The following is an 18703-nucleotide window of genomic DNA, read 5'->3' as shown; positions in this document are numbered from 1 at the left end:
TTGAACAATGATTGAAACTTGAAAAATGTTGCTTAAAACCTTATTGGTTGCTATTTCTCCACTTGTCCTCTTTAGAATGTTTGATATATCTCCACTCTGATAGCAATATTTGTAACAAAATAAATAGCTGCAGTGTATAGTTTGTTCCATGGATTACATATGCTGATAAGGCAGGTAAGTTTTATTACACAAGATTCGTAGTAAAGACTAAAGACAGCCATGTATTTTTTATTCATTGCTTATTATGAGTATAAGTCATAAAAAAATCAGAAGTCATCCCAGAAATTAGTGTATCCTGCATAAGGGTTTTAATTGGGCAAAATTGTTTTATTCATTAAGTGGAGTTACCTTTAATTTTTGTAAATGCGATGTATGTACATATTTGCAAAATGTGTTTCACACAAAGCTTTATTTTAGGTATGAGAATGAGGCCTGTCTTCATCAGACCGTTGAATCAGACATCTGTGGCCTACGTAGGTTGCTCGATGAATTGACTTTCACAAAGTCCAACCTTGCATCTCAGTTGGAAAGCCTTAAGGAGGAAATTGACTGCCTGAAGAGGAACCATGAGGAGGTAATTTTACCATGTTGACATAGCTAAAATGTTGACATTCTAATTGTCAGTACCTGCACCATGTGGACATATAAAAGTGAATCCCTTACAGTAACATGTTTCTTACAGTTTTGGAATAGATTACTCAGGCATACAACTCTTCAGTCAGTGTACTGTATATATATGGCCATTTAAATAAATTACAATGTAAAGGGCATGTGTTTTGATTTTAAGCATTAGGGCCTAAATACAAACAGTATCTTTGTTCCTGATATCCTGAAAAACAAGAGACCAATTGTTTTAAAAAATGGAGACTATTATTCCAAAGGAGTTGATTTAAAACCTTAGTACTAAAATATATTTGATCTATATTAAAAAATAATAATAAAACCAAAACTGATAATAGTTTTAATTCGAACCTTTATCCTTACCTAGCCTTAACCCATGTGTCAGAGTCTGATACTCCTTTCAGACTTATGGGGAAATCCCAGATGTTTTCACATAAACGCGCATCAACCTGGGACTAGCGTATGCCTAAAAGGATCTACCCAGGATTTCACCTAAGCACCTGCAATTAACCCGGGTCACTAAAATCCTGGGCACCTAAGCACCTCCAATTAACCCCGAAAGGTGTGAGTTGCCGCTTGGGTAACATTTTCACGGTGAATACGGCACCCAAATTAAGCGAATTCGGCCCACCGTAAAGTGCACCTGGTGTTGTGAAGATTCGCACTCAGCGAATCATCGCACACATCGGTGTAAATAGGATCAACCCCTTACTCTTACTTGATTTGTAAAATTACTCAGTCAATAAAGTGATCTGATTTTTATTCAGAACACTTGGCTTTACTTAAATTGAATATTTTTGGAATTCATTTGCAAATTACTACACAAGACCAGGAGTAATATGATAATGGCCCTGTACCCATTCATAGGCAAACGCAGGGGGGATTTCCAGTTGCCCAGAAACCCCCCTCCTTTTGGCAAGTGGATAAAATTATGACAACAATTACAATATTATGCAGTATAAGGGACAGAGGAGAGCTGCTGCACATGCCCAGTGGTAGCATCTTCTAACTTTATTGTTATCAATCCTCCATCAGTGCAGTAGACCATAGAGCAGCTACCAGAAAGATTAGACAGGAGTCTTACCATAAGGTGGTAGAATGTGAGCTTAAAAAGTGCAGAACTAGTTCCATTATGTTTGTGTGTTTATTATAATGGTTTATTTAACTTTTATTATATTATTTAAATGTTTGATATAGCCAATACTATAGACCATCTACCGCATTGCTCCAATGTTGTACAGAGTGCGAGATTGTGCACTGAATTTGGAACTGATAATAGTTTTAATTCGAACCTTTATCCTTACCTAGCCTTAACCCATGTGTCAGAGTCTGATACTCCTTTCAGACTTATGGGGAAATCCCAGATGTTTTCACATAAACGCGCATCAACCTGGGACTAGCGTATGCCTAAAAGGATCTACCCAGGATTTCACCTAAGCACCTGCAATTAACCCGGGTCACTAAAATCCTGGGCACCTAAGCACCTCCAATTAACCCCGAAAGGTGTGAGTTGCCGCTTGGGTAACATTTTCACGGTGAATACGGCACCCAAATTAAGCGAATTCGGCCCACCGTAAAGTGCACCTGGTGTTGTGAAGATTCGCACTCAGCGAATCATCGCACACATCGGTGTAAATAGGATCAACCCCTTACTCTTACTTGATTTGTAAAATTACTCAGTCAATAAAGTGATCTGATTTTTATTCAGAACACTTGGCTTTACTTAAATTGAATATTTTTGGAATTCATTTGCAAATTACTACACAAGACCAGGAGTAATATGATAATGGCCCTGTACCCATTCATAGGCAAACGCAGGGGGGATTTCCAGTTGCCCAGAAACCCCCCTCCTTTTGGCAAGTGGATAAAATTATGACAACAATTACAATATTATGCAGTATAAGGGACAGAGGAGAGCTGCTGCACATGCCCAGTGGTAGCATCTTCTAACTTTATTGTTATCAATCCTCCATCAGTGCAGTAGACCATAGAGCAGCTACCAGAAAGATTAGACAGGAGTCTTACCATAAGGTGGTAGAATGTGAGCTTAAAAAGTGCAGAACTAGTTCCATTATGTTTGTGTGTTTATTATAATGGTTTATTTAACTTTTATTATATTATTTAAATGTTTGATATAGCCAATACTATAGACCATCTACCGCATTGCTCCAATGTTGTACAGAGTGCGAGATTGTGCACTGAATTTGGAAACCCCCCCCTCTAGAAATCCTGCCATGGAAGTGTTAAAGTAACTCTGAATTCATGTAAACTTTAAGAAAGTATGCTGTACTTTAACTTAAAAAGGACATGTATAGATCTAGATAAGGGTGTTTCTAACATAGGTGCAGAGAGTTCAGCTGCTATGTTGTCCCGAGCTAAGAGGGGCCACCTTTCCTGTCACAGTTGCATGTTTTATATATAGGATATATAGGCTTACCATACTATCCATTTAAACTGGGACTCTCATGGATTACACAGGTTCTGTGACTGATTAAAATCAGGTGAAATGCAGACATGAAGTCAGTCAGCCACATGACTTGTGACATTCATAAGTGTCCCAGTTTAAAGGGATAGTTGCCTTTTTATATAATTTTTTACCATTGGGTGATATATATGGGTCCTTAGAACCTGCAATATATCTAAGTATGCCCCTGGACCTGCTCATTGTAATGTTGCATAAAATGAACTGAAGACATTATAATGTTACATAAAGGCATTATAATGTTAATAAAGTATATTTAAAGTTACATTTCCCAGATTATTCCAAGAAAGTAGTTTAGTTTTATAGTAAATATGATACCATATTTTAAATTTGTGTTTTTAGCTATTTTTTTCTTGTAAATGAAACATGGATTATTTCTTGTTTCTCAGGAAATGAAGGCTTTTAGAGGACAGAAAGGTGATATTAATGTGGAAATGGACGCAGCCCCCGGTATTGATCTTACCAAACTTCTGAGTGACATGCGATCACAATATGAAGAAATTGCTGAACAGAACAGACAGAAGGCTGAAGAATGGTTTAAACAAAAGGTAATGTGCTCAAAATGTTAGGGTTACTGTATGTTTCAGCGGATCTTACACTATGGCTTTGTTTGTCATCATTTCCTTATGTTTGTAGAGCGCCGAACTGCACCATCAGATTTCCCACAGCAGCGAAATGGTCGAGTCTCACAAAACTCAGTTGACAGAACTTAGGCGCACATTGCAAGAACTAGAAATTGAGCTTCAAGCACAACTTGCCATGGTAATCATTTTATTCTTCTGTGGTTATTTTAATACAAATTATATGGACAAAGCATTGCAAACGTGGAGTAGACTCTATTGCACTGCTCAGCATGCAACAAGAGATTAATTGGAACATTTGGAAAGGCATAAAGCTTCATATAAAGTGGAAAACGGTCTGTGTCATCTTTATGTATATTTAGATAAAGTGAATAATAGAAAAAGAATAATCAATTATTATTTGTTATCAGAAATCCTCTTTGGAGCACTCATTGTCTGAGACAGAGAATTGTTACAGCACTCAGTTGGCACAACTACAGGGCTATGTAGGGAACGTGGAAGAACAGTTGAGTCAGGTCCGCAGTGATCTGGAACGTCAGAATGCAGAGTATAAACTTCTTCTGGACATCAAGACTCGTCTGGAAATGGAGATCGAGACTTACCGCAGATTACTTGATGGAGAGGCGTAAGTGTCACAATGCACATTATATATACAGTTCAGTACTAAAGCGGCTTGACCTTTAAGACAACCATTTATCTAGAGAGAACCATGTACATTACGGGTTTATTTGTGTCAGGTGCCAGATAGCCTACTGGTATATTTTTGGATTGTTGGAAGAAATCCAGAGAAAACCCCAAGCAAGCACACAGAGAATATACACATGCCATAAAGTTAGGGCAGTAATGCTAACCATTGCCATCCATACTGTCCATATGTGGTTCTGGTGCAGGAAATAGGCAAATTGTTAGTCAGTAATGTACAGTACTTCTGGAACAATACACTACAATTATTTTCTATTGCTTAGAAGAACATGAACATAATAGCATTTATAATACAGGTTGAGTATCCCTCATTCAAATATCCCTTATCCAAATTATTCTTAAAACCATACATTTCAGAAAGTGGAAAAAAAACTATTATTTTTGCAAAAAAAAAAGATCTGGAGACATCTGTAACAGCACTACTGGGGACATGATATGTTACTGGAACTAAATATGTGCAAGAAAAGGATTGCTTGGCATTTAAATTCAGTATCTAAGATAGTACACAAACTTTGGTTCATGTTTTGAAACCTTGCTTTATGCACAAATAAATTATATTTGTGTGTATTTCATGTGTTTGATGTGCTTGTACAACATAAAGGCAAGATACCCTAAGATACATCAATATACAGAAATATAAAAATATTCTGGAACACGGAATCATCTGTTATCCAAAATTCTTCCGGTCCCTAGCATTTTGTATAAGGAATACTCAACCTGTAATAAAAAACTATCCCTACAATTGATAGTTTCAGACAGGCCCAGATGGGACGTGTATACATGATAAAAATGAGCTTGTGATCAGTTATGCCCCGTACACATGGTGCAACAGAAGCAGTGTGCTGAGTGATCTATGTAAGCACAGATTGCTCATCACAGATCGCTCAGCACAAAGTGCTGCACGAGCGATGTGCGCTGAGACATCTGTCGCAGACAGTGTGCTCAATTGAGAGACCACTGGCGATGACTAGATTTATACTGCATGCAGTATACATCTACTCAGGTGATAGCAATGCACAGGAATGCACATTGCCGTAGCTGGGGCCATACACATGGAGCGATATCTGTTTCATTTCTAAGTGATCTAGTCAAATCACTAAGAAATGGGGATGTAATTGTCCTGTGTGTATAGCCCTTTAGTCTAGGGTGTGTCTGGGCCTTATTGGGAGTGTTGCCTATTTTACTGTAAGTCATTTTTTATTTTTGGAATATTAGAGGGTATGAGAGAGGGCTAGCAGTGGAATCAATTAATTCCAACTGAATTGCCATTTTTGGGCTTTTCATCATTACTGGAAATCTATGTATTTGAGATGCAACATGAAGTGTGATTGGATTTCAGAAATAAAAAATAAAAAATACCAAACTTTATTTAAATAGACCCTTGGCCAGAGATAATGTAGAGTCCATTTCAGCGCACCCTGAAATCCAGCACTAGGCGCACTTTACCCTTACCAAGAGATAAAGTTGACCAAGATAAAGTAACCACTCCTAACTGCCCTGTTACAGTCTGTGTTTCTAAAATGACAGTTACAAGAGATTATTGTCAAACACATTAAAAACAAAATTAAATAAAAAACTATATATACTGTATATATCATATCAGTAGCTTCACATTTTGTTATTTTTAATATCTATACATAGAAAACAAATGTAATAGTTAAAAAAATAAAATGTCACTTTTTGGCAGAGAAATAAATTAATCTCTATTTTAAAAAAATACATTTGCTTTTTTAAAGATGAGACATTGAGACATTGATATTAGGCTAATTTTATGACTGTTAGCAAATGTCACACTACAATTTTATGTTGCAAATTGATTTGCAAAATCAGTGCATCCTTCCACTGGCAATAGAACATAATGTAACAAATTTCCAATTCCTATATATGTATTTATTTTGGTTGTTTACTAAATGCTGGTACTCAGTATCCTGATCACTTTATACTACATGACATTATTATATTAGTACTTTATACTCCATCTGGATATTATTATTATTTTTTAAATTATTTTTGTCATTGACATCACTTAGTGTTGCTCTACCGCTAAACATTTTCTGTCCCAATAGTAGAACCAGTCAGCACTTGGGCAGTTCTTTATAGACAGAAGTGCCAGTAGATGCCCTCTACCTCTGTTTTGTATTTTTATTATTATTGTAAATATCCACAATAATTCCATGGATGCACGGCAGTCCACAGTTCTGCATGTCTTAGAAAGGGATATTGTATCATAAAAATTGTTGTATCATAAAGACCTTATTGACAGTCCTGCATGTCTTAGAAAGGAAAACTGTATTATAAAGAATATTACAATCAAATAATTGAAAATTATTGTGTGTTTTCTAGATGGCACTACAAAGAGCCAGCTCCAGTGAAAGGTATGTGTGCATTATTGGATGTAGTCAGTCTGCCATACATGACAACTTTACACTTTAATGACATTGAGATGGTGATTCTAATTGGTTTGCAAAAGAAAACTCCTTCTTTAATATACAAAACCATGTGCACTGCAGGTGGGGCAGATGTAACATGTGAGTTACATTTGGGTGAGTTATTTTGTATCTGTGCAGAATAAATACTCGCTGCTTTATTATTACACTGCAATTTAGGTTACTTTTGTTGAGCACACACCAAATGTAACTCTCTCCACACATGTTACATCAGCCCCACCTGCAGTGCACATAGTTTTGTCCATTAAAGAAGGAGTTTGCTTTTTCAAACCAACCAGAATGACCCCATTAATGTATTAGTGTAGCATTCAGTAATATTATTTAATTTTAACTAGACTTCTGTAAAAATATGAATTAGAACCTCTTCTGGTATTTACAAAGCACACTGCCAGATGCCAATATAAATGAATAATATGCTAGGACAATATAGTTTACAAAGCATTACAGAGCAGAATGTTGTGTCCTAGTGCAGAAGTGTGGGGATTTACTTGATGTAGATTCACAACACTTATTTTTGGGGTACCTAGTTGGCAGAAAAGCAATGCACAATTACATTTGATGTTTATTGCCTGAGAACAACAGAGTACCAGGGCAATGACACACTGCCAAGTGAATTCACAAAGGAATGACGTAAATATACTCGTGATAATTGTACTTCTCGGATCAATGACCCAATGACACCCAGAACAATGGCGCACTGACTCTTGTCCTAGAACAACTGATCACAGCATTAGGTTCCTAGCATTGTCCTAGCATACTGATTCTTTGGTTTTCAGATGAATGACTCTCTGACATTTGGGGTCCTAATGTTCTATAGTACAGTTTAATAGAATGCACATAAGAGTGTGCCACAACTAGCACTCAGTGTTGTCCTGTATGTAACAACATACAGTATGACAATGCAGCTCAGTGGTGTCACAAGAGGAGTGTGGAAGGTTCGGACCTCTCTTGGGTATCACCCATCAAGACTATGGGGCACCAAAATGCCAACTCCTCCACACTGACAGGAGCCAAGTGCTCAAGTGTTATATTAACTTGCAGCACTCAGCTCCTGTCACTGAGGTGTCTTTTGACTGCACCAGGTGTCTTTGACCACCACTAATGCAGCTCACAGAACATAACATATGTATTCATTATTTCCCTTTGAAGGCATATTTATACATGATATAATAATATAATACATGTTAATAGATGTTTTATTACAAATATTAGTAACTACAAGTACAAAATATAAATCTAATGTAAATGAAATCACATTCAAGTTCATTAGCTAAAGCACATTACATTAAATCAGTTCCTTATAAAAAAAACAAAACAAAAAAACAATACAATAGTAACCAGTGGCAGCTCCAGAGGTGGGGCTGCAGTGCAGTTCAGAATCCAAATAGGGGAACAATACCAACTGCCAGTGAGTCCCAACCTTTGATGTTTGGCAGTGTTTAGGGTGGCAGTTAGTTTGGCTACCCATTTGAATTTTGAACTGCGATGTAATCCACCTCTGGAGCCAGTGGCGTAACTAGAAATTTTTCTCCCCCCTGCCAAAAAAATTCTGGCGCCCCCCAAAAAGGGGAGAGGCGATTGACTATGGGCACTGCTGGCTGAGTTGACAGGCGACCCAGGCTGCAGTGAGCGCTGAGCATATGCATGGGGCGGGGACACACTCATTAAATATACACTGCGCTGGGTCCCGCTCATTAAATATGCACGGAGCGGGACCAGCTTAGCACTCACTGCTGCCTGGGTCGTCTGTCAGTTCAGCCCAGGCGCCCACCACATGTGGGTCTGCCACATAACCCAGTCTTGGTATCCTGACCCCCAGAATATATTGTATGCAAATCACCCCGTCTATATATACATATATGCGTAGCAACCCCCCCACACACCCACATCCATTATACGTATATGCCTATCACCCCCCTACATCATCCATTATACACACACACACATATATGACTATCACCCCTATCTATATATATATATATATATATATATATATATATATATACATACATATAAATATATAATCGATGGGGGTGATAGTCATATATGTGTGTACCTATCTATCCCTATCACTAACCCACTGTAAAAATACTTTTTGTACACTAGTTTCCTCCCACACACACACGCACCTATTATGCTTGTTAGTTACCTACATTGTTTTGCTGCCTTAGGCTGGGCTGCCGTGAGGGCAGGGAGTGAAGTGGGGCTGCTGGCCACACAGACAGCAAGCAGGGGATGGTGGGGGCTGAGCGTCCTCCTCTTCCCTGTGCAGCCATGGACTCACGGAGCTGCCGGGCGTGCCTGTATACTACAGACTCAGAGGTTCCCCAGCTGCTTGTGAAGGGAAAGCAGCATGATGCCTAGCAATTGGCTGTCCGCTCTAGGCAGAAAGCAGATTGGTCCAGGGGGCAGCTGTCACCCTGCCCTGTCATACACTGGCCGGGCGGCAGCAGCAGCAGGAGGCTGTGACGTATGATAGAGCTTTTGCTCTCTGTCATAATATCAGCCCCGGCCGCCGCTAGGGCCGTCCCGACATCAAGCGTCCGACAATTTAGTGAGAGGCTTCCGGCACCCACGCAGCCCCCACTCCTCCAAGCAGTGGCCTTACACAAGCTACGCCACTGTCTGGAGCTGACACTGATAGTAACTACCATAGGTTGTTTTTACCCCCCAAGTAACATCCATCACTGTATTGAAGCCAGATGCAGTTAGTAAAACTGCACTGGCTTTATTGTGACTGGTAGTAACTATTGGAAGTCAGACCTGCCAGTCACCCAAGGCAGTCCCATTGCGAGGTGTGTCCTCCCTCTGGGCTGCCTCTTCAGCTTCTATGGGCTGCAGTCAAAACAGCCCATAGGACCAGGGGTATATGCATGGGCAGGACCGAGGCCGATACTGTGCCTGTCACCTGCATTGTACAGGCATCAGGATCGTGATTGCCTTCTGTGGGCTGCAGCCGAAGCAGCCCATAGAAGCTGAGGGTATGCGCATGCGCAGTACCGAGGACGATATTGTGAATGCGCCGGTCCCAGTGCCTGTCATCTGTATTATACAGGTGCTGTGACCACAGCAGTGAAAACCAGGTGAGCAGCGGCAGTGGGGGGGGGGGGGGGGGTAGCCCACTCTTTGGGCCAGAGCCAACCCCCCTCTTACAATCAGGAAGGAGCTGCCACTGGTAACTAATGTAGATAGTGCTGCTGGTTTTAATTTTCAACACTGTGTATAGTTGCACCATTTCTTCCGAATGTCTTTCTAGAGTGCTGAACCTATGCTTGTGTATTACTCTCAAACCTCCTTTTCATGCCTAGGGAGACATAAGGCAAATATACATAAAAAAGAATATACATGCATATGAGTAGATAATTTGGTGCACACAAGCAATATGGAAAAAACAGGGGTAAGTGTTTGTAAATTAGCAGAATAATAAGTAACTAACAAAATACAAATACCTATGCATTTTTCAGAATCAAATAAAACCAGGAAAGTCACAACCATCGTTGAAGAAGTTATCAACGGCAAAGTTGTATCACAGAAAGTGAATGAAACAGAAGAGAAGCTGAAAATGTGATAAAAAAAAATAATATTTATAATATCTTTAAAAGGATATTATCTGCATTTGCTTATATAATAAAGTTAATCAATGCTAACAAGCAACTGGCTGAATATATATTTCCGTTATATCCAATAAACTGTATCATGCAATTAATTGTTGTCATTTCTCATAAAGTACAGACTAGGGTTCATTCTAACTTTCTTAACTTAACCAAATAAGTACAATTTAACTGGTTACAAATTCTCAAAATTGCATCTGAGGATACAGAGCAGTGGGTAGGTAGTTACACTGGTGCGCCTGTATGTTCAGATTTAATAAAAACAAATGGACATGTGGGGCGAGACGTGATAGGCGATTTTTGTCAAATGTGAGATTTTGCATTTTTTTTAACCCCCTGGTGCCCTACTGGAGAAGAGGACAGACTTGCGGGGGAGCGTGTGGGGAGTTAAGTATGTATGTTTGCGTGTGAATGGGTGTGTGCAATCGCACCATATTACATGTTTATTGTGGAAGCGAGTATGAGAGCACACTACAACTACAGTTGACAAATGATTCAGCACCAGACCATCTCTCTGATTATTTACCTCACTGCAAAGTAGATCTTGCTCTAAAGGTGCCCATACACGGTGCGACAGAGTAGTGCGATGAGATGCGTGCTCCTGTTCACATCCCATCGCACAGCACATAAAGTATGTGCTACCCGTGCTTTTAGTACTAGATTGCATCGTATCTAGTACAAAAAGCACGGTGCTGTAGCACATTGTATGCTTTTTGTACTAGATACAATGCAATCTAGTACTAAAAGCACAGAGTTCATCGCACCGTGTATGGGCACCTTAACTATTCTGCCTTCTGACCTAATCAGCATCACAGATGGATAGTTTTCCTCATGCATTCCTTACATGATAGAGAAGACATCCATATTCCTCCACTTTCCACTCGCTGATAAATTCGGTACCTCTTTACTTTCACGGCGCCAGCATGGCGCCGCGCGTACTTCCGGGTTACGCTCGCCACTAATTAAGTAAAATAAACTAAGTTAACGCCATGCCAACATGGATAGTTCATACCTCCACTATCCATGTTGGCATGGAGTTGATTTTAATTAGCGTGGCGAGCGTAGCGAGCCACCGAGCCCGCAGCGTGGGCGAGTGAAGCGAGCCCCGCAAGGGGACTCTGATGCGCGGCGCCATGCTGGCGCCGTGAAAGTAAAGAAGTACCATAAATTCTATATTTGGTGTGACTTTGAAAGCTTAATGCTGTTATAAATTGTCATTAAATGCTGTCTCTATCTGTTGTATGCTGTATATCATTTACCTGATTTTAACATTGAAGGCACTACAACACAAAATGGAGACTTTAAACCAAGGGTCAGTTTTTAGGTCTTAGGTTGAGGTAAGGATATAGGTAGATAAAGAATGGAGCCCTAAATTTGATAATTTGAGTCCAATCCCTTATATATGGCAATTAAGAATGCTGTTATTCATAATGGTTCTCGTGGTGAGTCAGACAAAAATCTTAGCATTAATGCAAATGGCATAGCAGCTCCAAATGCACCTGAAAGAGCCTCTCAGTGTTGCCCATTAATATTATGCCACATGTCAGTGCCTCTACTTCATATTATGCCACATTACAGTGCCTCCACTTCATATTATGCCACAGTACAGTGCCTCTACTTCATATTATGCCACATTAGAGTGCCCCAATTAATATGTATCTACACTATAGTGCCTCCACTTCATAGTGTGACACATTTTAGTGCCCCAGCTCATGTTTTGTAACCTTATAAGGTCCAAGGGTATAATTAGGTATATTATAGGCCACAGGTTAATAGTTTGTAAGGGCTCCTATGTACCACCCAATGGTAGTGTATAACTAATCTCTGGGCCCCATATCAGTTGCATTACCTGCACCTATGGTAGCTACTGTATGCCCTTGTTGTTCTTGGAAGTTCCAAATTTCTTTGAGGTTTTAAATAATACTTATCCGCCAGGATGGGCAATTAAGATTATCTGCAGTGAAGTGAGCTGCTCCCACCACACATTGTATATTTCAGGTATGTTTAGTATCACAGCAGTGGCAGATCCAGGTCAATGGGGCAATCAAGAAATTGATTCCCTGTAACACACACACATACACCTTCTCCCTTCTTCAATCAAATGCCACATTGTTCTCTTCCCAGGTCCAAGCTCTCAGCCGACTTCTTCTCCTCCCTCAGAGAAACTATTGGAATAGCTTTGTGAAAAGGTGGAACCAGCTGTGCCCTGATTACTGTCCCACCCCCATCCCTCCCCCTCCCCATGTGTTGGATACTTTCTGATGCCATGTTTTGCTGCTGGACATTTATTGCTCCTCCCCTCAGCTGACAGATTTCCCGGCTCTGGTAAATTACTTGAAATTGTCATTAGAATATGATTTATAAAGGATATCAGATATTTTATGTAAAGATAGTATATATTTGAAAGCTTCTATAATTATTAAATCCTGATTAGTCCATATAGAAGCATATTGCTGAGGATCTCAAAATAGGCTACATTAGAACATCCAAAACTCCACTAGGGACTGATTTATTATTATTTGAGCCAAAAGATTATAGATATCATCCATTCATATATTATAGTGAGCAGGGTTGCTCCCGGGTTGAACCCGGGGTCCTGGCCAGTGTGAAAGGGGCAGGGGTACTCATCCGGGTTGCCGGTCCTCAGTGTATGCAGTCAGGCTGAGGATTCACACAGGTGACAGGCGCAGATGACAGGACAGACGGCGGATGAAGATGACACAGCTCTCCGGCGCCCTCACTGCAGCCGGTGAGCTGTGTCATCTGCCCCTGCCGTCTGACCTGTCATCTGCGCCCGCCGCTTGTGTGGATCCCAACCTGCACCAAGGACCAGCAACCCGGGGTGAGTACTCTCCACTGCCAAACCACCTCCTGCCCACCTCTGCCGCCATTCTCCAGCCATCCGGTCTCCTTCCCATATCAGAAAATGCAGGGACTTTTCTGGTGTGTAAGGGGCCAACCCGGGAATACCCCGGCATGATCCCTGGGTTGTATTCCCATGTGGATCCCTGAATTTTCTGGTGTGAAAGGGGTATAAGCCTGGTGTAGAGCTGCAGACAATGTTAGCAGGCTTCAGAGGTTTGTTTTTCTACTTTCTGCACATATATGCGTATAAATCCCTAAAAACTCCTTCACGGAATACATATAGATGACTTGTGGACAGGATGGCAGCAGTCGTGATATCAATGGCAGCATACTGTATCAGTGGAGGTAGTCCTGATAGGAGTCCAATAAGTGTACTTACCCTTCCTCTCATCCCTGTAGCCTAACACTAACCCTCCTCCACATTGGTGCCTAACCCACCCTGCCCTGCAGTCTAACTCTAACCCATCCTTGCCAGAATTTCAGTCATTTTTACATGCAGACACACAAATGTACACAAGTGAAGGAGTTTGTAGTGCCATTTGCACAAAGTTGCAGAGAGGCAGCCACCAAAAGACCCAGCCTCGGCAGTATCTACGTTCACCTCTGAATCTTATGCCCACAATTTGTTTGCTGACAGCCATATCCATGGTCTGTTTAGCAGTATCTGGTTTACAGTATTCTTTTATGTTTTCCAGAACCTATACTGTTAAAGTTCAGGTGCATTATTAAAAGTACAGGATTCTTTCTGTATACAACAGGAATACAAATTATTGTTACTGTAAGTGCAGAAAGCAAAACTATAAGTATTGAGGTGGATGGGTGTTGCCTGGGCAACCAACCGGGCACTGACAAGGGGTTTGCCATAAAGCGGCTACTTAAGGGGAAGAGCAATCCCTCAGAAAATATACAAGAAAAAGAAAAAGAGCGCTACTACACCAATGAGTTACTTAAATAAATAGGGTAGTTTAATAATTATTAAATTTCCCCATTTATTTTAAGTAACTCATTGGTGTTATAGCGCAATTTTTTTTTCCTTTTTCATATAAGTATTGAGGTGACTGGTACCTTTATATAAATAACATATGGATCTTGCGTGAGACTTTATACAAATTCCTGACTAAAGTTCTGAAATTTCCGGTTTTCATGACAAAGAAATGGGCTGTACAGTATTAGAGGAGGAATGAGTGTGTATTGTTTCTGGACTATGGGAAATCTTCTGAAATACGGTACAATGTCTTAGGTAATAACACCGCATAAAGTATTTAATTGGCTGCTAATTCACATTGCCAAAGAAAATGCATAGGGTTTAAGATTTGCACTCAAAACACACAGCAATAAAAGCCCCAGAAGGGGAGGATTCCAAATGCTTATTCAGCAAGGTTTTCTTTTAAAGTCTGCTATAAAAATCCATTATTGTGGGATAGCAACAGTATAGTTTACTAATGCAATGGGCAGTAATACCCAAACTGATTTCATCATTCTTCTGCCCCACGATACTGGTACAACAACTGTTAATATGATTCCCTGAAGCTTTGTTACCAATTGCATTTGAGTCAATGGGGTAAATTTGCTAAGATGGGAATTCTATTGAAGATGGGATGTTGCGTATAGCAACCAATCAGATTCTACTTACCGTATATACTCGAGTATAAGTCGAACCGAATATAAGCCGAGGCACCTAATTTTACAACAAAAAACTGAGAAAACGTATTGACCCAAGTGGGACCCTCACTGGAGTATAAGCCGAGGGGGCTTTTTCAGCATAAAAAATGTTCTGAAAATGTAGGCTTATACTCGAGTATATATGGTATTTATTTAGCACCTTCTAGAATGTAATAGGTTATATCTGATTGGCTGCCATGCAGTGGCGTAACAATAGCACCGCGGCCCCCGCTGTCGCAAGGAGGCACTGTGTAAGTGCGGGCGCCGGGGGGCTGCGGGGCTATTGTAATGCCCCCCACCCCCCCTCCATGCCCCGCAGCTTTACCTGTAATTGTGGTCCCGGCTCCCCTCCTGGCTTCATTTTGATGCTATGGAGACAGACCATCATAAAATGTCCGCCCCCATATAGCAGACAGTTCTCTGAAACTGTCTGGGTCCATTTTTCATAGCATCAGAATGAAGCCAGGAGGGGAGCCGGGACCACCGCAGCAAATACAGGTATATCTGTGGGGGATGGGGGGGGCATGGGGGGCGCTGCTTTATTATCGGCGGGGGGGTGCTCAAATCATAGTTACGCCACTGCTGCTATGGGCACATCCCATCTTCAATAGAACTCCCATCTTAGTAAATTTACCTCTATGAGAGTAGCTGAAAATGTACCAGTCTGGGTCCTGGCAGTTAGGATCCTGGCGATAACAATTCCAACAATTCCAGAATACTGACACTCACATCGCTGACAGATCTCAATGGTTATAATTAGGGATAAGGGTAATTTTAGGGTTAGGGTTAGGCATTAGTGGGAGGGTTAGGCTGCGGGATGAAATGGTGGGGGTTGGCTGTGGGATGGATCTTTTAGGATTAGAGCTAGCTTTAGGGTTAGAATAATAGGATCTGTCGGCATTCTGAACATCAGGCTCCTGACCACCGGCATTGGGAGTTGCATATGTGACACCCACCCAAGGTCAGTATAACACAGCCTTGCAGCATAAAAATCAATGTGATTTCACAACACAATGCAATACAATTTTGATTACATGAAGACAATCATTTTATGATGTAATTGTAGGAATGTACTTATCTGGAATGCTTCAATGAAGCTACCTGACATTCGACAACTTAGCAAACTAATAAAGGTAATTTGGAATGATCACATATAACTACTACTAATGGGGCCCCATGTACTAGTTTGTGTCCATGAAATAGTTCTCGTTGGAGCACACAGTTGTAATCCTTATCAGAGGCATCACCAGGTGTGTTGGAACCAAGTTTGGTGGAATTACATCCCCTGCCGACCAGTAGTGCAGCCTTCCAAAAAAAAGGGTGTGTGGTGTAAATGGAAGGGGCGTGGCCTCACAGGACCCTATTTTCATTACTCTGGAGAGGTGTCCAGCATCCACAGAGATGCTGGCTGTCCCCGGAGATCAGGCTGTCTACATTGCTGGCACTTTATGTGTGACAGGAGCCATGTGCTCAAGAGAGTATCATACCTATCAAAGCAGAAATGCCGGCACTTTGGTGTCACTCCCGCACCAGGCTAGTGATGTCGCTCTTCCCTATAGCTCCTTATCTGGTTTTCCCAGCTCAGAAACTGATGCTAAGTATGTTCATTATGCAGCAGTGGGCTGTTATGGTCCAAAGGGGAAAGTTTCCTATTCTTTGTATTAAAATACAATACTGTTCAGCTGACAGGTAAGGCCCATACATACTGGGTGAATTTTGCCATTTAAGCTGCTTTCAGCTAAAAAACCACCCAGTATGTATGCCCCTCATCATCGCCGGCCGCCGGCGGGTGTTGGTCCTGATATGCAAAGCTACCCAACCCCATAAAAATCACTGAAAAGGATGAAAATTGCCCAGTGTGTATGCACTGAGCATTTTTCCAGCCACCCAGTGTATTGACCTTTAGTTGTAACTTTGTAACATTCTTTAGTTAACTTTCGCAACAAAAGTATCTACATTTAGCTTATATTTTTCCCTATTCATCTGTGCAATAATACCCAGTGTAAACTTTAGGTCTCTCGAAAGCTGAATATATCATAATATTCACTTTGCTGATGAAGTATTTCTCACTTTTTTAATGCTATGGTGCAGTAACAGCCATTCCATAACTGCACTTAATTAGCTACAGTATGCACACCAGGGCTTACCTGTGTAACTTTTCTAAAGGCTGTATTAGGAATCTATAACTCAGTTCAGCCTGGTTGGGGAAAGAGACTGAAGAAAGCCTGCTGCTCTGGTACATATAATTCACTGTGACGGGTAGAGCATAATATACAGTACTCTGTGTTGCCTTGGACTTGGAATAAGCAGCATCTAATAAGAATCATTATTACTATCCTGAAGGAATTACATTTTCTGTGCAATTTTCACAATGGCAATGTCTCTACTCCTCCTCACTAACAGTGTAGGGCTTTGCACTGTGAGATTAAGGCCTACTTTACAGCCTGTATTCACCTGAATCGGTATTACCACCCGCTGAGCAGGGCCCCTACAAAAGCTTTGTAACTCCCGATCAGCTGCTGCATTCGTGATCTGTGGGCAAATCAGAATCTGGGGTTAGGGCTTTGTGGGTTTTGGGGGTGGAGTTATGCTCAGTGCCCTGACACCTTGGGAAAAAATTGGTTATGCTGTGCCATCAATGAGAGAATCCATTCCCCATGGACTGCAAAAGTATTCCACATCTGCCAAAAACCGTTGATGGTCAACAGCCATCCCTACAAGATGGCTGAACTTAACCACTCAAAGTGCTACTTTACCCTAATGGTTTTCTTGCAGCACAAGTTGTCTATTACCTGACAGAACTGCATGTTACTCTCAGTAGCTTGTGTATGGGTTCATGCTCCACTCTACTTTTCTATGGGATGGTGAAAAGTATTTGCAGGCCATCCTCCACATTTTGCTATGGGACCCTACTGAGTGATAACTTTAACTATGTTGCCTGGTGTGTACACTGAATTTCATTAAGGATCCGCACTCCTGCACATCATTAAAGAACCCCATCACTCGTCCTAAATGTTCTCAGGCCCGCCATCAGGAATTTTGGGGCCCAGGATTAATTTCCAGTCTGGGCCCAGGGCCCCCTTCCCCCTCCTCAATTGACTTACCGTAACCCGGCTCCTGCTTCCCCATCTCCTCCTCCGCGGAGCTGCAGCCCGGAGGTCCAGTAATTCAAACCATGTTAAAAGAAGGTACAAAGGCGATTACTTTTTCAGTGTGAAAGCCTCAGACCCGGTATTTTGAACACATTTCTCTGCAAAAGAAGGTGATAGGCTGTCTCCCTGCCAAATAACACTATTCTCAAACAGGAAACAAGAGAAATAGCATTTGAAGTAGTGGGGAAGCATTGTTGGCATATTTCTACACTACAGAATATATAGTTATGGCAACATGGACTGATGAGGAGGGGAGGGAGTTGCTTAGAATAAGAGGGGAGGCAGACATTGCCAGGCAAATCACTGGCACTGTAAAGGATTATCTAATAAATAAAAACATTTGTAATTGGCACAGTACATAAACATCAACGAACAGGTTTATTTTTAGCTATAATACAAATTTGTGAGCCATAAAAGTCCGTTACAAATGACATTACACTGTTTTGTATGGGTGAACCGGGTTCAGTGTGAAAGGCACCAACCCAGTAATAACCCAGTAATAAACCAGGTCCACCATGCTATGTGAAAGGGGTTTAGCTTGCTCAGGCCCATTTCAGAAACATTTTTAAATACCGTATTA

The 18703-nt window shown here is 41.0% G+C and overlaps 1 protein-coding gene across 1 annotated transcript in view; it reads left to right on the top strand.

Moving 5' to 3' along the window:
• Positions 1 to 10401, top strand: part of LOC146009640 (uncharacterized) — a 42812-nt gene extending 32411 nt beyond the window's left edge. Inside the window, exons 14-19 of the mRNA XM_083150092.1 lie at positions 418 to 574; positions 3493 to 3651; positions 3740 to 3865; positions 4095 to 4309; positions 6730 to 6761; positions 10298 to 10401. Coding sequence (XP_083006218.1) covers positions 418 to 574; positions 3493 to 3651; positions 3740 to 3865; positions 4095 to 4309; positions 6730 to 6761; positions 10298 to 10401 — 793 coding nt within the window. The remainder of the gene's footprint in view (positions 1 to 417; positions 575 to 3492; positions 3652 to 3739; positions 3866 to 4094; positions 4310 to 6729; positions 6762 to 10297) is intronic.
• The last annotated feature ends 8302 nt before the right edge of the window (positions 10402 to 18703 follow it).

This window comes from Crinia signifera, chromosome 6, assembly GCF_055691185.1.
Source record: "Crinia signifera chromosome 6, ASM5569118v1, whole genome shotgun sequence".
In the NCBI taxonomy this organism is placed as follows: Eukaryota; Metazoa; Chordata; class Amphibia; order Anura; family Myobatrachidae; genus Crinia; species Crinia signifera.
This window is presented reverse-complemented; position numbering and strand designations above follow the sequence as displayed.